The sequence below is a fragment of the Xenopus laevis genome, chromosome 1S, assembly GCF_017654675.1.
Source record: "Xenopus laevis strain J_2021 chromosome 1S, Xenopus_laevis_v10.1, whole genome shotgun sequence".
In the NCBI taxonomy this organism is placed as follows: domain Eukaryota; kingdom Metazoa; phylum Chordata; class Amphibia; order Anura; family Pipidae; genus Xenopus; species Xenopus laevis.
Genome location: NC_054372.1, coordinates 160020199 through 160045507, shown reverse-complemented (window position 1 = coordinate 160045507; position 25309 = coordinate 160020199). Strand labels below are relative to the sequence as shown.

General features: G+C 38.4%; 1 protein-coding gene across 1 annotated transcript; it reads right to left on the bottom strand.

Moving 5' to 3' along the window:
- Positions 1-234: 234 nt before the first annotated feature.
- Positions 235-23006, bottom strand: cdo1.S (cysteine dioxygenase type 1 S homeolog). The gene is given in 5 exon segments (NM_001091861.1): positions 235-1282; positions 4616-4785; positions 8537-8694; positions 9289-9366; positions 22803-23006. Coding segments are annotated over 5 exon segments (606 nt in total). The 5' UTR covers positions 22973-23006; the 3' UTR covers positions 235-1252.
- Between the last annotated feature and the right edge of the window lie 2303 nt (positions 23007-25309).

The window sequence follows — 25309 nt, the reverse complement described above, 5'->3', positions numbered from 1 at the left end:
AATTTACAACAATATTCAGAAAAATGTTTTTGTGGGGAAAACTTTATGCACCTCCATAAACAGAACATTACCTTTGATAATTGACAACATAACTGAAAACCGTTTAACTCACTAGCAGCCCTTCAAGGGGGAAAATTAAAAAAAACAAACAAAAAAGAAAAAACCTAGAAAAGACTGCTTGAAAATTGCTAGGAGGTAATACAGTAATTTGGAAAAAAAGACAGACATTAACTATATTTAAAAAAAAACTACTTTATTACATAATTTTCTGTAGAGCTAAAAGAACAAAGAATGATTAGCATACAATATTTAAATTGAAACTTAGTACAGTCAACCATTTTTTTTTGACAGCGCAAATATGGGATCTATTATCTGGAATGCTTGGGCCCCGGGAATGTTCCAGATAATTGCATTAATATTGAGCACCATGCTTGTAGGCAACTAAAAAACATCCAGTAGGATTTTTTGTACCATTTCTTTATGACAACATTTAATATCAAATACAAGGTCTTGTTATTATTATTATTGAGAAAAAAAAGGTAAGTCAAAGTAAAGTACTATGAAATAGCAATTCCATATTTCAGGGCCTTCTGGATAATATACCATATCTGTATGATTACTGGAGTCAACACATTTTTATGGTTTTAGAAACAGGCACACTTACACACACGCAAAACATCAAATCAAAGTTGTTAAAAGAATTGCTCAATCACGGCAGGAGGGGGGATTGTTTTCATTATTGTTAGATAAGTCACTACAACATGATAAGTGTTACCTTAGAACTTAACATGAACAACAGTACAAGGAAACAGACTCATAAAGAGACGTAAAAATAACACGGATGACCATGCAAATTCATGATAGTTTTTTTCTACAAATATTTAGATCAGAAAATGTTGCAACAATAGCATTCAAAACTATACAAAAATATTCTATAAAATTCAAGGACATTCAGCAGAAATTGTTGAAGTTTCACAGGAAAGCAGCTTTACAAATATTAAAGTTCATCAAAAGACATTTCCAATTTGAAGCAGAGGTTTCTAATTTCAAAGCATTGCATAACTTTACAGTTCATTTTAAAAACAGGGAATTAAAAAAAAGATTTCTTTAGAAATGCCGCCATTAGATCCATACTTCTGCCTTTTTTGCAAGTTCTACAGGATGCACAGGTACAGTTTGGTCACATCCGCGTAGGGCAAATCTTTAGTATTTCCAAAAATGCTTCAGGTTTTTCCGTTGATTAAGAGCCAATTTAATTATTTTCCTGTGACTGTGCAATTGCCTACAAATAAAGATATGACATGATGAGACCACAGACTCGGATATACAAGGACAGATGTATAGCTTGAATTAATGGTAATACCATCATATTCTACCATCATTTGTTCCCCACCTCTACTATAGATTTAATTCATACTGTAACTGTGGTTGGATAATGCAACAGCAGCATATGCAAGAACTAAGACAATTCCAGTGCATACTTCATTACAAACATTTAGTAATACTATGCCTTGAAGGAGAGGCTTTCTACTTTGTGTTGCAAGTACTAGAAGTAGTACGAATAGTAAGAAAGCAGTAAACAGCAGTAGTTAAATATAAACTCATCAGGTTCTATTTTCTACTATAAAGGCTATCATGAAATTTTTTTTAATAAATACAACATATTCATGAAATAAAATAGTTCTGTAAAAAAGGCTGGAAGTTGCAATGGATCGCTATTACCAAAATCCAGCTATGGGGTCCACACAGCTATCCTTTGATTGACAATATCTGTGAATTGTGTGAAAAGGGTAGAACATCACTGCCCCTGAGGTGTTTTCTGACCAGTTCCTTTACGTAAATTTCAAAAGTACAGGTTATAAGTAGAACATTACAATTATTTTACTAGCTATCCAGATCAGCAGTTATTCATGGGTTACCTCTGAACACCTGACAGCTGAAATAACAAGCTTAACAGATGTTAGCAAATAGGAACTAGTTTTAACCTGTGCACCGTCAGAGCTCCTTGTAACCATTCTGTCTCCCTACCAGGAACAATCTAATCTTGAAAACCGATAGACTGAAAAAAATAAAAGACCTCTTTCTATTTATCATTTTCAATGAGTCTAGCAACTTAAACATCTCAAATTGAAAAAATAGCTTACATTTTTGCTGAAGTAAATCCCAATTGACTTCTGACTTCTTTGCAAATTCTTCTTGAAAATTTAAGTTTCAGTAAATCTAATCTAAGTTTTAGCAGGGTAAAAACGCAATGCAAATGTTGATAAATGGACCCCATACTGTACCTGCCCTTTAAAGGGCATGTAAAGTCTAAAATAGAATAAGGCTAGAAATGCTGTATTTTGTATACTAAATATAAACATGAACTTACTGCACCACAATCAAACAAATAATTTATGCTTTCAAAGTTGGCTACAGGGGGTCACCATCTTAGAACTTTGTTAAACATCTTTGCAAGACTAAGACTAAGGGGCTGATTCACTAAGCTCGAGTGAAGGATTCGAATGAAAAATACTTCGAATTTCAAAGTATTTTTTTGGTACTTCGACCATCGAATTGGTTAAATTCATTCGAATTCGAACGAAATCGAACGAATCGAACGAAAAATCGTTCGACTATTCGACCATTCGATAGTCGAAGTACTTGCCCTTTAAAAAAAACTTCGACCCCCTACTTCGGCAGGTAAAACCTACCGAAGTCAATGTTAGCCTATGGGGAAGGTCCCCATAGGTTTGCTAATCTTTTTTTGATCTAAGGATTTTCCTTCGATCGTTGAATTAAAATCGTTCGAATCGTTCGATTCGAACGATTTAATCGTTCGATCGAACGAAAAATCCTTCGATCGTTCGATCGAAGGATTAGCGCTAAATCCTTCGACTTCGATATTCGAAGTCGAAGGATTTCAATTCGAGGGTCGAATTTCGAAGTATTTTTAACTTCGAAATTCGACCCTTAGTGAATCTGCCCCTAAGTGCACATGCTCAGTGTGGTCTGGGCTGCTTAGGGATTGTCATAAACAAAGCTACTCGAGTTCTGCATGGCTGGGGCTCCCCCTGCTGTTCATAAATATGATTGTTTCCCTGCTCAGCAGTTAGGGACCGTCTGACAATTCCTATCCACAGCAGTAAATGGAGGGAGAATTTCACTGCATACAGTCAGGTTTCTTATAAAAACGGTACACATTTTTTAATTAAAGTATATTGGAGATAGGTTTCTTTTTCATTAAAGAAAGTAAAAATGGGATTTTATTTTTTTGGCTTTACATGCCCTTTAAGGATTCAGAGCTGGGCATTTATTTTTCTCTTTTACTTGCAGCAGGACATTTCATTTCTAAATCTTGTGTGTTTTGTTATCCTTTACTTCATTCTGTTTTAGTGGATATTCATTCTGTTCCCTGGCTGGGAACATGTAGGAAAATGTGCAGAAGGGGTTTGCAAGCTAAGGTTATGGGTAAGCCGTTGGTCATTTTGGTGGTAGGTTCACTCTTTGTGCCATTCCCGCAAGAGCATTCATTCACTGGCTAGCAGAAGTGTAGCAACATAATCAGGAACTGCAGAGGTGCCCATGGTTGTTGAACAGTTATAGTGTTTAGAATGAAACATAAGCCCACTCTAGATTTAGACAACTCATTCATGCATGAAGGTACAGATTAAAAATGTAAAGATTCCTTCTATCAATAGGCATGTGAACTGCTTACAAAGGCAGTCCTTTCTCCATATTTGCTCCAAAATGCCCATGGTTGTTGCACAATTATTATCAAATATTCTTCCTGCCCACCTTCTGCCATTGCTACTGGCCCATTATCCTGGCAGAACTAATATAGTATGTGCTAAAGCAAGTGAAGTATACGATTCTCTGGCTGCAAGAGCTCTGTAAGTCCATAATACAGGTCAGTTTTCTTCACTTGCTAGCTATAAGCAGGGTGTAACTAACCCATGAGCAAATACAGTAATGGATAGCTAAAAGATAAAAACAACAGTGAGTAGGAATTCAATATCCCCCTATTGCATAACCCCAAAGATTCATTGCACCAAACCCTTTTCCCCCTCACCAGTTTCCAGAAATTTCTACAGTTAAAGAAACCATAACACCAAAACATGAAAGAGTTTTAAAGTAACAAAAAAATCATGTTCTGTTGCCCTGCACTGGTAAAACTGATCCCTTTGCTTCAGAAACACTACTATAGTTCATATAAACAAGCTGTTGTGTAGCAATGCCGGAAATTGAAAAAAAAATGCTATATGGTACAGGATAAATAATGGATAACAGATAGCATTATGTTCTACAGAGCTTTTCTGCTGTGTAACCTGAGCCCTTTCTTTACTTTGAATAGCTGTCCCCATTGCTACTGAGCATCTTATTTATATAAACAATAGTAGTGTTTCTGAAGCAAACACACCAGTTTTACCAGTGCAGGGCAACACTACATTACATTTCTATTACTTTAAAACACTTTCATTTTTTTGATGTTACTATTCCTTTAAGTAACCACCCCCTGGGTGTTTAGAATGAAACATAAGCCCACTCTGGCTGCTTTAAGACAACTCATTCATGCATGAAGGTACAAATTAAAATGTAAAAATCCCTTCTATCAATAGGCCTACTGACTACTTACAAAGGGAGTCCTGTCTCCATATTTGCTCCAAAAGGTCATTTTCACTGAATTTGGGTGTCCTGTTCTTTGATCAAATGTGTGACACTCACTAAATGGTGGGCTGTATAAATGGAGGCTTACAGCAGGCTCTGTGTGGCTTGGGTTCTCTACACGATGGAGGCCAATGGAATCTAGGATTGTCAGAAAGGAAAAATATTTTAGCAAATCAGATACATACGTATATACTGGACTGAACATAGGAGAAAACAATTGTGTTTAAATTGATTTAATTTTTTATACACATGGTACAAAAGTAGATTGAGTTTAGGTTTTATTTGTGGTATACCCATTCATTTACTTTTCAAGGTGCTAGCAGTACAGGAATTTCTGCATATATTTAAATGAAGTATCAGACCCATACCCAGTGATTAACATGGACCCTTTTGGGCAGACAGCTGGACTCAAGGTTAATAACAGGAGCCTCAATCTGTGAATCCCAGTGTCGTGCAGGTGAAACTGAGGTTTGACGTATTTTCTAACACTGTATCAGTTTACCATTTTTGAAAACCTAGACATAATATCAGTCAAAGTTTCAGATCCCAATTTGAAGACCCAAAGCAATGGTCGAGTCCAACCTGACGGGGAATTAGGTTGAAGTTTGTGAGATATGCTAGCTGGAGTAAGTAAACCAGTTTAAACCAGTGTCCACTTAAACAGGTTGCCTGCATTTGGACTGGTTTGCTGCAGTGTGAACGTTACAAAAATCTGTATGTATCCATAACCTAGTATGAGCAAATAGGGGCCGGACTACGAATTGGATCATAAATGGTGGGGCTTATACCAAAGAAGAAAAAAAAGATTTCCTCCTAAAAACTTGTGGCCATGCCATAAAGGTCAGTGGGAAGTATATCTATTCTTCAAGCAAGTTGCTTGAAAATGAATAGAAAAACCCAATTCTATTTTTTCATCACTATACAGTAAGATAATGCGATTGTAATTTACCCTATTCAAGGTTTTTAATAAATCAACTAAAAATAAAAGGAAAAAAAAAAAATAAGGGTTGTGGAAAACAAGTGATTGATATATCATGACTTGTTTGTGATTTGCAAATTGAGAATTATGCCCCAAAGTACTGGCACTTTTCGTAACAAAGTGCAAGTTTACTGTACATAGATTAGTGAGGAATGCTTGAAAGAAAAATAACCTTGAACTTAAAGCATATTACCTATGATTATGATAGAGAAATCTATACTCATGCCTTTAATTATTATAAATCTAAAAATAAAATCTCTCTCTCTGAAATGAGCTAATAACCAAATGTCTGCAATTATTATACTTTTGTATTTTGCTGAATATAATGTACTTCCCTTGGTATGCAGTGGTATAAAAAGAAAAAAAAAATATTCCCACTTGGGTTTTCAATTCCATGAAATATTTAGTAGATGTATAAGATCTATTATTTGTAATACTAAATGTGTTTAGAACATTTATTTCTCTTAAAGGAAAACTATACCCCCCAAACAATGTAGGTCTCTATAAAAAGATATTGCATAAAACAGCTCATATGTAAAATCCTGCTTCGTGTAAATAAAACCATTTTCATAATTATAAACTTTTCTAGTAGTATGTGCCATTGGGAAAACTACCATTTTAAAAAATAAGGGCTACCCCTGGGATCGTATGATTCACTGTGCACACAAACAAACCAAACATGTTAGGTCACATGAGCCAATTAACAGAGAGTTCTGTCTTTTGCTTCCACACGTCTTCCTGTTACAGTATTTCTGGTCATGTGATCTCTGAGGCAGCACACAGACCATCACAAAATGGTGGCTCAAGGCAAGAGATGTACAAGGTCAATATTTACTCAAATATATATACCAGTTTGGTAAGTTTCTTTAATATGCCACCTAATGATAACCATCTGTTGCTTAAATATTTATTTTGAGGGTATAACGTTTTCCTTTAATAAGACAATGCCTTGTGGTCCATAGCAACTAAGCTAGCATAAATCCATGTCAATACTAAAACAATTCATTTTGCTTGTTAAATTATTAGGTTACCATGCTCCTCATTATTTTGGTTATTCAGAAATACCCATTTCCTAGTTATACTAGATAGGGACACTAGGAAAGGGTACTTTTATTAGAGAAAAATCAATTTGAGATTCATGAGCCATAAAAAAAAAATAAAATAAATAATATGTTTACATTAATAAAATTAATGTAAACATTGGTTAACTAAAACCTCGCAAAGTTCTATAAAAAAAAAAATCATATTTGAGCTTGAAATTAAAATTTTTGCTTTTTGTCAAATTTGGAAAAAGAAAGGAGCAATGAGATTTTTTTAATCACAAATCAAAAACTAAACGTGTAAACTAACCTAAAATACTTCTAAGCACTTTGCAATTTATATCCAAAACAAGTTTTAGAGCAGTTCTAGACCATTTTATACTACTAGGCAGGTTTCAGAGTAAACGTTCTTTAAAGGCCAGTAACTCTAAGGGGCAGATTTATCAAAATGTGAGATAAGAAAAAGAAAAGCAAAAAAAAACCAAAACCAAACCAACTTTCTATTCATTCCTATGTGATTTTTAGAAGTATATTTTTTAAGGGTGAAATTTACAGTTCACCTTTTGATAAATTTGCTTAAAATCCCATAGAAATAAATATGGGTGAGTTTTTCAAGTGTCGAATTTCGAATTGAAGACCAATCGAAATGAAGTCTAAGTTTTTTTGGTCTAATAGGTCCATTCTATTTGGCCAAATTTGAATAGAAGGAATATCGTATTCGATTCAACGTTCCCCCCCCCCCCAAAAAAAAATAATAAAACTTTGATTTTTCAAAGTAACCAATTGACTCCAAATAGGTTCTAGGAGGTCCCCCATAGGCTAAAACAGCAATTCGGCAGGTTTTAGATGGCGAATGGTTGAAGTCCAATTGTTAAGGAGACCTTACATGATAAATTTCGATATTCAAATTCTAATCGAATTTGGAATATTTCCTAGTCGAAGTACACAAAAAAATAGCTCAAAATTTTTTGTCATTCGAAAATTCACCTTAACTTTTGATTAATCTACCCCCTAGTGGTCTATACACTTCCTGGAGTCAAAGTGCATAGTGTAAATTGAAAAGTGATCAGAGAAACAATAATGGACTTATTTTTCAAAAATCTAATTTGTGAGGTTTTTTTCTACTTCGAAAAAAACTTGAATAGGGTCCATTTACCAATTTGTATTTTTTCTTTTCCATGAATCATATTTTAGCGCTAAACACACTTATAAAAAACAACGCTATCCAAAAGCTATCAGGGTCATGTACAGCAGAATCATATATGTACTGGGAGGCCTTTTCCAATTGTTAATGTTTTCTTTAATTTGAGCTTTTAGAGGTTTTCAGTTACTGTTTGTTTATAATTGCATGAGGATTTCAAGGTTTCCATATTAGTATTTGGATTGATTCAGCATTTTTATTTGTGCGTGCTTTATATATTAGGTTGTTCTAAAAAGTTAATTGGCATTCATTGTTTTAGATAAATGAGTTGTGGTTTCTAACAACCACTAAGATCAGAAATGGGCCTCTGTCTATTAAAAAATAAATTAGTAAAAAATGAGTTTAGACCCCCCCCCCCACGTGATGGAGTTCTCAAATTTGTGCATTTGTGTTAGCTCAAACTACCTGAATTTGAGCTTTTTTGGGCAAAAATCCAGGCAGTTGCCTTTCATGTCAGTGGCAGTAAACCAGAGCAATGGCCAGGGCCTTAAAACAGTTTTGAATTTCTTCTTATGCAAAGGTCCATATGCAGGCACCGTCAGGTATTATTACTTTTTACAGATTATTAATAAATGCAAGGGAGTTCCAAGAGTAACTGCTAAACATATGGTCTGTTTTCAGCATTTTTATGACCCTGTCCCTTTACTAGGAATCCATGATATCAATTACCGTTAATATAGGCACATTGATTCAGCTTCAAAACACCTTCTGCCTTTTTCACCATCTCACAGTTGTTTTTCTTCTGGGGCCACTCATACATAGTTTCTTTGAGGTTTCCCTGAAGGATCTTCAAGAAGCAGTGGGAGTTGGCATGGTCATGAATACTGCTGTAGGTGGGAAATAGGAATAATCTGCATTAGAATACAAAGTCATTATTTCTGCTTATCCTTTACACCAGTGCTGTCCAACTTCTGTGGTACCGAGGGCCAAAATTTTACTGGCCTATGTGGTGGAGGGCCGATAATAGAAGTCAGTTTTGGCCTCTCCCCCTTTTAAACCACATGAACTTTTAAGATCATATCCACATTAACAGAGGTAGCACACCAAAAAAAAACAAATGGTTGGTGCTCACTTCAGGGAAATCCCTCATCACTCATATGTGAAAAATTGAAGTCATGTTAAAAACATACCATTAAATCCATATGCCTCATCCTCCCCTGTGGATAATACAACAATCACCAACACATGATAAAACAACTTAGGGGCCCTTAACAACAATTTCCAAATTCTAACAAACCCCAAGAACAAACCCCTAACAAGTTTACATTCCACAGGTAGCATAGGGCAAGCAGAGAATGGCACACACAAGCAGCACTGGGCAAGCAGAGCATGGCACACAGGCAGCACTGAGTATGGTACACACAAGCAGCACTGGACAAAATGTGAAGAAACTGGACTACAGATTGAAAGGTTGCATTTACCTGCCATGTCCTTCTCCCCAGCATAGAATCATTAGATTGAACTTTCCATTTCCCTCATCCACAAGATTTCGGGTGTACCTAGAAGCATTGGAGAAATTCTCGTGAACTACTGAAGGAAAGAGTGTACAATTTAGTGCAAATGTTAGGTTATAGGATGATCATGCAACAAGAAAAAAATGTATTAAAATATTACATTTCGCAATGTCACGACTGTTGAAGAAAACAAACATTTCTTCAATGAACTGGATACCAAACTCACTCTAGACAGAAAAGTCTTGCATAAAAAGGGCATTAACTTGAGGTATGAAAATATAAATTTGCAAATTTAATTCATGTGAATTATTCTGGCACAGTCTCCCCAAGTCAATTCGCTTTAATACATCATCATCTCTTAACAGATCAGAATAATAGTGTGTTTAAAAAAATAAAAAAAGTTAATAAAGCTGAAAATCCCTATAATAGCTTTTATTTCAATAAACGCAAATGCATTGGGAACACAGCACATTCTATTCCAAATCAAAACATGAAGAAATGTATCAAACTTTTTCTTTACAGAAAGTGAAAAGAAAATTAACACATTAGGCTGTTCCAAAAATAGCAGTGTCTGCATTCTTAAACTCACTGTATAAACTGAAAAAGGTTTCAAAATTTTGCTTTCCTTTGAACCACTGAACTAATATTTAGTTGTATAATCAGGGTTTCTGAGAACTGCTGCACATCTGTGTTGCATAGTGTCCACCAACTTTTGGCGCCTCTAACATTCCACAATTTTTCTGGTTTTGCCTCAGAAACAGCATTTTTGATATCACTCCATAATGTCAATCTTGTTGGTCTGGAACCAAGATGTTGCTCATTTACTGGTGAGTTTGGGGGTCATTGTCTTGTTGAAAAAAAGCTTTTTCTATTCAGCATAAGGCAACATGACCTCTTCAAGTATTTTGATGTATTGAAACTGATCCATGATCCCTGGTATGAGATAAATAGGCCCAACACCATAGTGTGAGAAACATCCCCATATCATGATGCTTGTGCCACCATGTTTCACTGTCTTCACTCTGTACTGTGACTTAAATTCAGTGTTTGGGGGTAAACTGTCTGTGGCCCCTATACCCAAAAACAACAATCTTGCTTTCATCAGTCCACAAAATGTTGCGCCATAGGCCAGTCAATGTATTCTTTGGCAAATTGTCACCTCTTCAGCACATTTTTTTGAGACTTTGTGGGGGCTTCTTGCCATGGGTGTCTAATGGTAACAGTACTCAGATAACTTTAGACCTTCTTTTATCTTCCTGGAGCTGATCATTGACCGAGTCTTTGCCATTTTGGCTATTCTTCTATCCATTCAGATGGTAGCTTTTAGTTTTCTTCCACATTTTTCAGGTTTTTGTTGCCATTTTAAAGCATTTGAAATCATTTTAGCTGAGCAGCCTATAATTTTATGCACTTCTTTATATGCTTTCCCCTCTCCAATCAACTTTTCAATCAGAGTACGCTGTTCTTCTGAACAATGTCAGGAACGACCCATTTTACTCAGAGAGAAATGCACTATAACCAGCATGCACAACATTTGCTCCTTCCTTCCTTTAAGGGCCATAATTGACAATTTTTTTTCACAGAATGAATGACCTCACTAATTGAACTCCACACTGCTATTATATTTTTGAACAAGCCTCAATGAATGATTTAATTACACAGAATCAGCAGCATGCATGTCATGACTGTTGGTTCTGTTGGTTTTATATTACTCTACTACACCTACTAGCAGGGCTGGAACTAGGGGTAGGCACGTGCCTAGGGTGCAAAGCTGGGAGGGCGCCAGGCACGTACCTCCTCTGTCGCCTACACCAAGTCCGGTTCCCTTCTCTGCCCGACTCTTTTCGCGCTTTGTGCGCTTCTGCAAATTCGTGCATGCGCACACTAAATAGGCGATGCGACTTCCGGGCCTGCCCAGCATGGCCCGGCACTGTCTACTAGTAAATAAATGCAGGATTAATGGCATTCAGTGAAAGATAAGTTGACCTGAAATGGTTTACAAGACAATGGAGTTGAAAGATGGTCAAGTTGATTGTTGTACAGGGAGAAAGCAATGACAAGTGGATGAGCTAAAGTAGCACCTTATAGTGAGAATGACCTAGCCATATTGTCTCTGACCTATGAGTGCATTTCAGGGTCCAGCCAAACAACAACAACAACTGAGGGGCAATTCTATTCTAGCGTACAGATAGGGGATCTATTATCTGGAAACCTGTTATCCAGAATGCTTATGGGAAGACCGCCTCCCATAGACTCCATTTTATCCAAATAATTCACATTTTTAAAAATGATTCTTTTTCTCTGTAATAAAACAGTAGCTTGATCCAAATTAATATACAATTGATCCTTATTGGAAGCAAAACCAGCCTATTGGGTTTATTTAATGTTTACATGATTTAGAGGTAGACTTTAAAAAGGTATGAAGTACCAAATTATGGAAAGATCCATCATCCAGAAAACCCCAGGTCCCAAGAACTCTGGATAATAGGTCCCACACCTATCATTTGTCACCCACCTGCTGAGTTGGTAAATGCAACACTGGGAATCTCCTTGTCTGCCTGTGCCTTATAATGCTCATGCTTCCATTAGTGCAAATGATCGGCAGAAATGATCAGCAATGAGTCCTTACACAGCTTTATTGTTCTTGTACACCCAGCACAGAAGAGTGGTTTATCTTCTGGCCATCCACCTATTCACGTACAAAGACTTCCAAAATGGAAGTTGTTCATCTGGAGAGATAAGCATTTGCTTTATTGAGAAACATGGTTACACGGGAAATTAGTTGAAGGCCAGAGTAATGGGGTTATGTCATAAAAAGCACCAAGTTTGGGCAAAAGCATTAACCCATAGCAGCCAGAATTTACAGGTTGCCTGTTTAAAAGCAAACAACTTAGTAGCTATTGGTTGCTGCTACTCGGCAATGTGGGGTGTATTATCCAGAGGTTTTTTTTATAAACATGTCCCTCAGTGTTTTGTTTTTTTAAGTTTATTGAAAAATCAGCACATGAAAGTCACAGCAAATGGTAAGCACATTACAAACCGTGTTTAAATCACGATTTACCAAGATACAAACAAGGTAGATATACAGTGTAGAAGGACATCTCCAAGCATAATCAACACATTAAGAAATCTTATAGCAGTCAGATAAGGTCATACCAGTCCCACAATCCCCTTAGTGACACAGCATAGCAAAGCTAGGGGGCAACCAGTTATTCCAACCATTGGTCCCAAATTTTCTGAAATTTTTTGGAAGAGTCTCTAGACATATATTAGTTTCTCTAATGTATATAATTGGTGCACCTCAGAAAGCCATTGCCCATAGGTGGGGGGTAACTGATCCTTCCATTTCCTGGTTACCAATTTCCTCCCAAAAAATAAGCATTCACTTATGAGAATACACTGACAAAGGGTATATTTCTATTTTAGACCAACAAATAACAGACAAGCTCGAGGCGTACGGGGAATATAGCCCTCCAGGACAGAATCTAATTTGTCAAGAATTTTGGACCAATATAATGCTAAAGCAGGGCACTCCCATACCATGTGCAGTAGGGAAGCATCACCGACATGACATCTGGGGCATTCAGAGGAGGACCCCGGGAAAATTCTGTGCAGCTTAGCAGGTGTATAGTTGGCCATGTGTACAAAAAATAATTGTAACATCCTATCCCTATAGTTAAGGAAGCATAGGAGGGAGATTCCAGAAGTTCATCCCAGTCATCATCCTCTAAGGGCCCAAGCTCCTCAACCCATTTGTCCCTCAACTTGTCCAGAGGTTTATTAAAAATCTTGTCATGTATTGCAGAATATAACTTGGTAATTAGGCCCTTGGAGGAGCCGAGCATTATGTCATCTAACATTGAGTGCTGTGACAGGCAAATAGCAGATTTTTTGTGCTGTATAGACAGGGATCTACGTATTTGCATGTGATGGAGCCATTGACTATTGGGAATAGAGAATTCACGTTTAAGACAGGGAAAGTTAGCCCCTTTTCCTTGCCGCCAAATGTCCCCAATCATAAGAATATTACAACGTTCCCAAACCAGATTCCTTCCCAATTGTACTATGCCCGGAAACCAGTGATTGTTCCAGAGAGGGGGTCTGAGGAGGGTAGTCCCTCAGTGTTTTAAACTTCATGTTACCAAAGTTTTACAGTAAAGCACTAGAATGATTAAAGCAGCTTTCCATCATTATTGAGACCATTGCTACCAGCATCACCCCATAACCTTCCTACTTGGTCAGAAGTCACAAATACACAACTGTCGTTTTATAAAGCTTTCATGCAGTATAGCCAGCAGGTAGTAAAAATAAGGTCACATTATCCAGTTACAGAATAGCTTTTTTCCCCCTGCATGATTCAGATTTGGCAGAATCCTTAGAACTTTGTGTAATAATGGTTTATGATGCAGATACTAATAGGCAAGAAAGGTAACAAAATATTTTTTTCAGAATAAGGTGGAAAGCAGCAACCCATGTTGTCATGTTACTTTGTGGCACATTGGCCAACGTGGATTATTTTCTTTCACCAAAGTCAAAATGTAGCTATTTAGGCAGAGATATGTTAATGTTTGCTTAAATAGCTTGTTTTTCTGGCACGTATGTGCAATGAGATATAATGCTTTAAACAGACGCATTTGTTCTCAGTTCTGTAGTTTGGCTTTATCACCCTGGAATGGATGCCCAGCTTCTAGGAGAACTTTGTGTTCTTCGTGTGAAAAATAGTGGAAGAACAAGCATTAGCTCTGTCAGGCAAATACATCTGACCTTAGTGAAGCAAAGATATGTGCCAAAACAAACGAGCCTCTTTAACACAACAATGTTCACAGAGAGAGGCAGAGGATTGGGGTGGAAACACAAGGTTTAGCTGAAAGAAGTGGGTAAAGGTCCCATATTTGAGCTTCATTAGCGGTGTACTAGTGTAGCACCCCCTCACGTGACTGCACAATCCTCCATACCGGCAAACTGTAGGTTCTGGCAAATACCAGAGTGGCTGCTTTAGACAGTCACTATTTATTGCACCCTTGTGTACCTGAAATGCCAGGGCCTATTTTGAATCTTCCTCCAAACATGCCCTCCTCTGTCAATGTCAGCCAGATGTTCAAAGTCCTATTTATATAATTGCAAATAAAGCATTTGCATGCAGGTTTTTTTCCCGCTAAGAATTGTCCAAAACACTTATTTTTTGAGGTTTTAAAAGGAGAGAGATAGATAGATGATAGATATATTTTTTTTTTGGATAGCTCAACACTTTTTTCATTCGTGCTTTTTCATTTCAGACCATTTAATAAATTCCATGGCATTATGGGTTTTAGAACAAGTGAGTTTATTTGTGGTTTCAAAAGCCTCTAAAATAAGATAAATACGCCTCCATGTGAGTTCTTAAATGTTGCTAAATTTGTGTATTATCAGTCTAAAACGACTAAAAAAATAGTACATTAATATATATATATATAATAAATTGCAGAGGTGTGTAAGGCACACACTGGGTAAATGTAATTTATTTTAGCACTCAACTCATTTATCACAGCTTAAAGTGATACAGACACTAAAAAACTACTTTGTAAAATATGAATGTACATGTACAGTTACCTATAGGTCATGGTGATAATTTCTTGCTGAGAGGTCTGTTTTTGTAAGTAATTGTTAGTTGAAGTTCCTAAACCTGATTGTTTTGCCAACCTGACTGTCCCATCTCAGCCTGGTCAGTTAAGTTTCTAATGCGAATGGAACAAAAATGGCAGCCCCCTCATAGACAAACACGGGGAATCAGATATGCAATGGAAAAGCATTGGGCAAATTCTTTATGGCAAAATTATAAGTAGCATGGAAGGCCGATATTAAAGGGATACTGTAATGGGGGAAAAAAAAAAATTATTTTTCAAAACGCATAACTTAGTAGTGCTGCTCCAGCAGACTTCTGCACTGAAATCCATTTCTCAAAAGAGCAAACTATTTTTCTTATATTTAATTTTGAAATCGGACATTGTCAGTTTCCCAGCTGCCCCCAGTCATGTGACTTGTGCTCTGATAAACTTCAGTCACTCTTTACTGCAAGTTGGAGTGATATCACCCCCTCCCTGTCCTCCCCCCCAGCAGCCTAACAGAACAATGGGACGGTAATCAGATAACAGCTGCCTGGCAGAGCTAAGAACAGCATTTCACATTTTACGCTTTGGCAACTTTTGGATGAAGCAGGTTGAATACCCTCAAAAATGTGGGTATTTTGCAGGAAGGCAGGTATGGGAGTTTGTTGGAGGATCACAATACAAGCACCTTTGCACTTATGCCTTTTAGTAACACTTAACCTCCCCTGCCTGCACATGTCATCACTTCTGTTATGACGGCCAATGGGTCAGGTTGCAGATAAACCAGTTGTGAGTTGGATCTGAAAGCAGGTAAATATGTGGGTTACAGGTCAGGTCGCTAACATGACTTCTGATATATTGATTCTGTAGTCTGGCAAACTGATGGGCAAAAGGCACACAGATAGAATTTGTCAGGGATACTCTGGCAGCACTCTGCAAGAAAGAATCCCTGACTTGGTTATTAAAGAAGAGGGACAGTAGCTCAGGGTGAAAGATCAGCAGTTTTATACTGCTGGAGTTCATTTGGCTTAATTTTGTGCAGTATAAACGAGTTTCCTGTGGAAGGTGAGTAGTGAAAAAAGCAGAAGGAAAGATAACAATAATGCCACACTGCTACGATTATCAAGAGTGGCATCACACGTACGGTAGTGCAAAAGTACAGAAAACGGGGGGGGGGGGGGTGCTAATTTGTTAGGTTCCCTCCATTTTAGAGCTGCAAACACTGGAATACAACCCTTATCAGGTGATAAATAAAACATGTATATAAAAAAAGCCCAGTTAATACATAGGGTAACATTTCAGTTTAGATATTGCTTAGTAAATGTTACCATGCATTCATGGAAATTACAGACACACAAAAACAGAACCTTCAAACCAGAATATTATTTGCTTAAGGCAAAATACATTCTGACTGACAAGCATACCATACACTGCCTGTGTATAATCACCCTGTGTATATGTAATTGCGGTCTAGTTATATTCTTTGCAATGGTGTTTCAGACTCAGGAAGCTATGTAGCACAAGACAGCTGATTAACAGACCTGGCAGAGTATGGACTTCTACATTGTTTCAAGGGTCTGAACCAAAAGAGAGTGCAGGGAGCAATATATAAACAAATACTGTTTAAGTTTAAGATTGAAATTTAGAATTAACTTAAAAATGGAAATGTGTCTTGATATACAGGTATGGAACCTTTTACCCAGAATGCTCAGGACCTGGGGTTTTCCAGATAACGAATCTTTCCATAATTTGGATCTCCATAACGTAAGTCTACTAAAAATCATTTAAATATTAAATAAACCCAATAGGCTGGTTTTGCTTCCAATAAGGGTTATTTATAGCTTCATTTGGATCGTGTACAAGGTACTGTATTATTATGGAGAAAAAGGAAATCATTTTTAATAACTTGGACTATTTGGATAAAATGGAGTTTATGGGAGACGGCCTTTCCATAATTCAGAGCTTTCTGAATAAAGGGATTCTGTATAATGGATCCCATACCTGTATACTTAAAAGCGGACATCTTTTGTTATGCTTAAACTTAAGTGTGACAGACATTCCCTTTAAAATATTAGAAAACCGGAAGTAGGAACACCATAGTTTGCACACTGAGCCATACCATTAAACCAGGGATCTCCAACCTTTTGAACCTATGAGCAACATTCAGAAGAAAAAGGAGTTGGGGAGCAACACAAGCATAATAAATGTTCTTGGGGTCCAAAATAAGTGCTGTGATTGGCCATTTGGTACCCCCTATGTGGATTGTCAACTTACATTGAGACTCTGTTTGGCAGTACACCTGGTTTTTATGCAACCAAAACTTGCCTTCAAGCCTGGAATTCAAAAATAAGCCCCTGCTTTGAGGCCACTGGGAGCAACATCCGAGGGGTTGGAGAGCAACATGTTGCTCACGAGCTACTGGTTGGGGATCACTGCATTAAACTAAGCCAGGCTTGGGTACAGCGTTGGACTGGGACACCAAATGCCCACCAAAAAAAACCTTAGAACGGGGCCCACTCATTAAACTATTATTTGTCCTCTCCTCACTCAACCTCTATATTCTCCTAGTACGTTTTCTTTACATACTATAAACCAGTGATCCCCAACCAGTAGCTCGTGAGCAACATGTTGCTCACCAACTCCTTGGATGTTGCTCTCAGTGGCCTCAAAGCAGCTGCTTGTTTTTAAATTCCAGGCAAGTTTTGGTTGCATAAAAACCAAGAGTACTGCCAAACAGAGTCTCCAGTAGGCTTCCAGTCCACATAGAGACTACCAAATAGCCAATCACAGCCCTTATTTGGCTTGCCAGGAAGTTTTTGCATGCCTGTGTTGCTCCTCAACTCTCTTTATTTTTGAATGTGGCTCACCGGTAACAAAGGTTGGGGGCCCTTGCTATAAACTATTATTCCATCTATTTAGCCCAGGGGTGCCCAAAAGGTAGATCAGGATCTACCAGTGGACCTGTAGCTGGAGTTTCTGTGAATCTCAAGACACTGTCAACAAACAGCTTGTCTAAATCCCCATCCTTTTTCATTCAGATATTTATTATGTTAATGGGGTGGTTTACCTTCAAACAACTAGATGTTTTCAGACAGATCACCAGAAATAACAACTTTTTCCCCCAATGACTTTCTATGTGTGACCGTTTTTCTAAAAGTGTATAGTGTTATTTTTCACCTTCTGAAGCAGCTCGGGGGGGGGGGGGGTCGCCGACCCTGTAAACTGTACCAAATGGATACATTTAGTTGATACATTTCTTATCTTTGTCCCTGCTGAGCAGAATCTCTGGGTTTCATTACAGGCAGCTGTTAGAATGGATACAATAGTTACTAATATTCCTCAGATAATGCTGAGAAATGTATCAACTAAATGTTGCAAAATGGAGTCTGGCAGCTCAGTAATTCAGGTGCAGACTGAATTTACCAACACCACAGACACGAACATTAAACTTAGATTTTGGAAAAAGGTAAACAATAAATAATGGAAAGTATATATATATATATATAAAAAAAAAAAAAGTCTTTATTTCTGGGGGACAATCTAAAACTGAAAAAAAGTGTTTGGAAGGTGAATAACCCCTTTGAGATTACATAAGGAATAGTAGTTTGTTAAATATAAAAATATACATTTTCTCCTAAAAGTATTTAAGTAATATTTTCCATGCAACAGAATGCTAACAGTGATATTATGGATGTAGATCATAATGGGACAACATCACCAAACGTAGACCCCACATTAGTAAAGTATGGGCACTCCTGATTTAGCCTCTTTGTTCTAATAGAAATAGGCCAAATGTTTAGCAGCACGAGGGCCCATCAGGAGTTTTCCCCGTATCCCGGTGGGCTAGTCCAAAACTGTTGAAAAGGTATTCCTCTGTACAAAGCACAATTCAGGAGGAAAATGTTAGCGTGTATTATTTCTAAACAACAGAGATTATAGATGTGGTTATTGCTATACCAGTGATATTCCTGTGTATAAGGCATGACAGTATTTGCACCTGTCTTTTGACAAGAAGAAAATTAAATGCATAGGGTTAAAGTGAAGCTTAGTTGGCTGTAGGAATGGCTACTGGCACGGTGTAACACTTAGAGATTTCCTTACCAGGTGGCATGCTAATGTGCTAGAGATAAAGCTAGATTTGATTAAAAAAAATGGTATTTAAGCTACCTGAGCAAAAATAAGGGTGAGTAAGCAAAAAGCAATTCAGATTAAAGGAGACATTTTAATGTAAAAATCAATAAAATACCTGTATTTGTATGTGAATGGTTTACCAATAAAATTTAAACGGGCACTATCACGCATGGTTCATAAAATGGAATAATTTAAAAAAAAAAAAACTGTAGTTTATTTTTATTTTTTTCCTTTGGAATCAAAAGCAGCAAAATGAAGTCTGCCATACAAGGGTGATTTGAAGTTGTGGGGTGCGGAACATGTTTTCTGTAAGAGGCAGCAGCGCAAGAGCACAGAAATGAGGTGAAAAAGCCAGACTAGCTTGAAGACACCCATTGGTACATGTGTGTGGTTACTGGCCAACGTAGAAAATGATGAACCAGCACATCCATGTTGGATATCTTGAAAATCAGTTGCATAAAACCTTTGCTTGACTTGTATCATATTAATGCTGCTTTCGACAGAAGGTGATTTTACATTACACTTACAGCACTGTGAATATCAGAAGATTATCTTAGCAGAGACATAGAAAGCATGTCAGAGCTTTAAATGAAGACTCTCAACAAGGACCCTGGGAACGGGCACAGGCTACTTCTAATTCACTCCTCTCTGGAGCCCCACAAATCACCCAAGTTCTACAATGGAAGCATTTGTGTTTTCAAGTGCAAATGAGAGGGGTGAGCCAACTATAGAGAAAAAGCAGAGAATGTTGTTTGCTGGGGAGGCCCCAGTAGGTATAGGAGAGCCAGTTGAAAGAGGAGATATTTGTAAAAGATATTTTGAAACTTCTTATTTCAATAGTTATTAGGGTTGCCACCTTTTCTGGAAAAAAATACCGGCCTTCCTATATATTTATCTTTTTTTCCCTATTCATAACATTGCGATCAGCCATCATTTTTACCAGCCAGGCCGGTAAAATACCAGCCAGGTGGCAACCCTAATAGTTATGGGGGGGCTGGGGGTCGAACATGATTTTGCCAAGGGCCCTGTAACAGTTTCACAGCGGATTTGTCTCTACTTGTACATGTCTGTGCCAGAGTGAGTTGGCTCTCTGTGCCATTGCTTTTGCATAGTAAAACAATACTGCCTATAGCACAGAACAATTACAGCAATATTTCGAGTTAAATTTGATTTGGTGTTCTGTGATGACATCAGTTACATGACGACCTATCAGCAGAACCTAAGACCACAGGGGAATTGAATAGGATTTCCACTTCTCTGGTATTTTACTGATGTGACCAGTGCAATAATGCTTAATGCCAATGCTATTATAGGAATAAATGTTTAGTAAGCCCTAGCACAGAAAGGTCGCACACCCCTATCACCCACCATCAGACCCATTGGCTTAAGGGTGCAGGTGTGAGGTTGGCACCAGGAAAGTGAAGTTATGCTACAGAATATTGACATTGATTTTAGAAAAGAAAAAAAAAAAAAAAAAAAAAAAATCAGCTGCTAAATCAGTAAAGGTCAGGGCACGTGCTCAGATTCAGGGAGATTAGTCGCCCAGTGACAAATCTCCTCTTCTTCCAGCCGACTAATCTCCCCGAACTGCCTCCCGCCGGCTAGAATGTAAATCGCCGGCAGGGTGGCACTCAGAGTGCTTCGTTTTCCAAAGTTTCCCCAAATTGCCTCACAAGGAAACTTAGTGCGACTTCAGAAAACGAAGAGCTCCGAGTGGATCGGGGAGATTAGTCGCCCCAAAGAAGAGGAGATTTGTTGTCGGGCGACTAATCTCCCCGAATCCAAGCGTGTGCCCCTCGTAAATGCATTTTGCAAACACTGCCGTAAGGGCACATGGGCAGATTAGTCGCCCCAGCGATAAATCGCCTCTTCTTTGGGGCGACAATCTCCCCGAACTGCCTTCCCCTACCTTCCCTCCGGCTAGAATGAAAAATCGCCAGCGGGATGCACTCGCGGTGCTTCGTTTTCCGAAGTTTCCTCATGAGGCAACTTCGGAAAAAAAATTTCCCCGCTCCGAGTCGCTGGGGGCGACTAATCTCCCCGAATCTGCCCGTGTGCCCTTACCTTTGTACTTCACAAGTAGAAAAGTGCTCATGAGCCTTTATTTCTGCAATAGAGCATATGCTCTTAGTTATTTCTGGGCTTCAGGCTAAAGAAAAGAGAATTTGCCCCAGTTGCAGAAACTGGAGTTGCAGAATCCTTTGCTCAGACAGTTATGTCACCAATCCATGAAGTCTGGCTGATGTGGCTGCAGCCGGTGCTGTTATCAGCCTGTGAGACGTGCGATTGGCTCGTATGTACACGCCCCCTACACACCCTCAGATCGGCCGGGAATTTACAGACTATGCGTGGCAAAGGGGAGACCTGTATGAGCGCCGCTTGCAATCTGTCGCTACTGTGTCATACTCTATTCTCCACTTATGCTCTAATGATGTCTGAACATTGCTGTGCTAATATGCTTTAAGATCCCTTTGCCCAGGTCCGGACTGACAATTAAAATAGGCCCTGGCATTTCAGGTACACAGAGGCCCAATCAGCCCACTAAATACCGACTTTCTATGGCACCTTATAGCAACCCCTCTGGCATTTGCCAGAACCCACAGATTGCCAGTCTGGGCCTGCCTTTGCCCTCTTCTTTATTGTGCTTTATATATTGGGGCCGTCTCTTATTTTGTGTCATAGAATACAGGGAGTTGTACCACAACAATTCTAGATGGTCACCGATTAAAAGAGCCCTATCGCAAAAATGAAAATGGAATATAAGCTTCCTCATACTGAAATAAGAAACTTTCTATATACAATCAAATAAATATTCAAGTTTGTCACTATTTCTCTCTCTGCATCCGTTTCGCTTCATTCTGTCTTTATGCATGAGTTGGGTGTCAAATATTCATTGACAGATCCAAAATATCTTATAAGGGGGCTTCCTTTCCTATCAGATGAATTAAAGCTCACTCAAATAACTGATTCCAGTACAGACAAAAACCTAACAAAATAACTGCCTTTTGCACAAATCCTGCATGTAGAGAGACATGATGTCTGGTGATTTTAATAGAGTGAGCTCTAATACATCTTCTAGGCAAAAGGAGCCCCCCTAACAGGTGCAGAACTGCGCAATCACCAATGGGTCTAATGGGGTAAAACAAATTAAGGTTCATAAGAGATCTGTGCGACTATCTTTAAGCCACCACTAAACAACAAGCAGCATTTTCTGCCGAACAAGTTGTGCCTCAGCTTCCCCATCCTGAAGCTACACCCACTACTTGTTTGGATCAGATTCTGTCCCCGAGTTGTTCTAGAGCCCCTGCCAGGTCTGTGCCTATAAAAAGTTAATTCAGCAGATTGCCAGGAAGCCACAGACACTGCAGCCAAAATACCCCCATACAATGTAAATGGCACATGCCATATTATTGACAATTTAATTCAGTATAATTGTGTCATGTGCCAAAAGCATTGCAGGTAAAAGGGCACATGAAACTAAGAAAGGAATAATGCAAACCATATGGCAGCTTCAGCATTGAGCCAAGCCACACACACACACAACCCCCATTGATTTGGGGAAATGCATTGCACACATATACAAGGCTCAGCTAGATCAGTGCATTTACCTATAACAAACAAGGGAAAGTTGTGCTCACCATTAATTTTTTTGTTTAAAGGGAAAGGCATTTTTTAGTAACTTAAGACACAAAATGTTTCAATTTCCTTACTATATTGATAATGGGTTGAGTGCAGAGGATCTCTTGTATTTGTCAGTGCAATTACCTGTACTGGTCAAACTTGGCAAATTTCATCCATTCCCTTGGGTTGCTTTCATAGGACTCCACTATGTTCTGCACCTCCTCTATATTCACTTTATCACTGGCAAATATCTCATGCAGGATCTGGATCAGCTCTTCCAGGGTGTTGGGCTTGATCACTTCTGTCTGGTCCATATTGCACTGTTGCTGCTGAGAGCGAGCACTTGCACAAGCTCATTCACACGAGACAATTGGGCTGCCTTGCAGCCTTCACTATTTATGCTCTCACACTTACAGAGGGCTGTACCAAGTTTCCAAAGGGGTGGAAAGGAGGATAAATCCACTGTTGTTTTTTTTTCTTCTCTTGTTGCAGTTATCCCTTTCTGTTGGCAAGAAAAGCACATTCCTTGGCGAGCAATTGGGCTTGTTTTGAAAAGATCAATTTGTTCATTTTATGGTAATACACTTGAACGAGGGTTGCTGTGAGACATCCACCTTCCCCATATACAATGGTGCCTATAGCTCTGCTAGCAGTCCCATAGTCCTGCTCTTGCTGAGCTTCTCTATTCATATGTAAGACCCAACATAGACCCCCTTCCCAGCAGCCTCCACAACAACAGAATTCCCCTGTACACAGACAAACCGAGAGGAATCTCACTTAAGCAGATGCTCAGAAAAACATAGAGACTATAACATAGAAGAGAAAGTTTGATTAAAGGGTAACTCAAACTGATAGAATTCTCAGTTTATTAGTTTAATATAAAGCAACATTACATCGTACATTATTTACATCTTTCAGAGGTTGAAACGGTTTATTTTGCAGACAAAAACAGTGTTTGTTTTTCCCTTTCTGTTCTCCGGTTCTGACTCTTGAAACAATGTAGCATAAGTCTAAGGTCTGCTAATCAGCTGGAAGGAAGCAGAACAAACTGACAAGGCTTTTAACAGCTTCTACAGTTACTCTTTTTTTATAAAACTACTGAAAAATATATCAATGTTTCATAGAAATATTTTTCATTATGCATAAAAAATGTTTTTGGTGGACATCACCTTTACGTTTCTAATTTGAAGGGGTAATTCACCTGTAAGTTACGTTTTAGTATGTTATATATGGCCAGTTCTTAGCAAGGTTTTTGTTTCTTTATTAATTATTTGCCTTCCTTGTCTGCCTCTTTCCAGATTTTAATTTTAATTGATTAATGCACTGGTTTCTAGGATAAATTGGACCATAGCAACCAGATAACTGCAGAATTGACTCACTGAAGAGCATAAAGAGGCTCACTGTAGTACCTTTTACTGGGTTAAGCCCACAGCAAGATAGATGAAGGGCACCTCATTTTAGTTTAACAGGTGCTCACACAACAGAGACAAGTAGCACTCCAATCAACATTCAGGGGTTTCCCTTACTTTGTAATATAACATAGTTACACATTACACAAAGTGCATACTGTCATTGCAACTGTAGATGGGAGGTGGCAGTCACCCAAACCATTGTGCACATCGGCAGTATTTGCACAGTATGCACTTTGTGTAATATGTAACTATAGAATATAAAAAAAGAAGGGGGATATCACTGAATGTCAATTGAAGTGTTTATTCTGTGACCATTGTGGCTCAATGGATGTCTCAGTAGCTAAAACAAAGAGCCAATGGACGTGGAATGAGTGGATGAGTGTGGAAAATAGGTGGCCACCTTAATACAATAATCTTTCCTACAATGATGTATGCACAAAGCAATAATCAGAGCTGCCTCAAGGGTTGTTACAAGCAGGGGATTCATTTGCAAAAGAGTATGGAAATACTTAATATTGGGCAGTTTCCCATATTTCCTTTAAAGGCACTATAATAGACCATAGTAGCCTCTGGAATAGTATAATAGACCATAGTAACCTCTGGGAAGGGACTGTATAGAAGAGAATGTAGTGTAGGTGTGAGCTAGTGGCTATAGTAGCATTTGCATAATAGCCTATGGAAAGGGACAGTGACTGTGGGATAACAGGTATAGTAGGGATATATGGTGTCTATAGTAGCAGTGGGATAATAGTTCTGGGAAGGGACAGTGGCTGTGAGATAGCAGGTTTTGCTGTGGAAATGACGCCCATAGACTTATATGGTGTTGTGCGTCAAAACAAAAAAAAGACGCACGTCAAAATAATTTCGCTGTGCGTCAAAAAAATTTTATGTATAATTTAATGGGCGTCGGTGACATTTCGCCGGCGGCGAATTTCTGGTGAAGCGAAACGGGTCAAATTCGCCCATCCCTAGTAGCAGTGGGATAATAGTCTCTGCGAAGGGATTGTGGCTGTTGGATAGCAGGGATAGTAGGGAGAGATGGTGCCTATAGTAACAGTGGGATATTAGTCTCTGGGAAGGGAGTGTGACTGTGGGATAGCAGGGATAGTAGGGAGAGATGGTGCCTATAGTAACAGTGGGATATTAGTCTCTGGGAAGGGAGTGTGACTGTGGGATAGCAGGTATAGTAGGGAGAGATGGTGTCTATAGTAACAGTGGGATAATAGTCTCTGGGAAGGG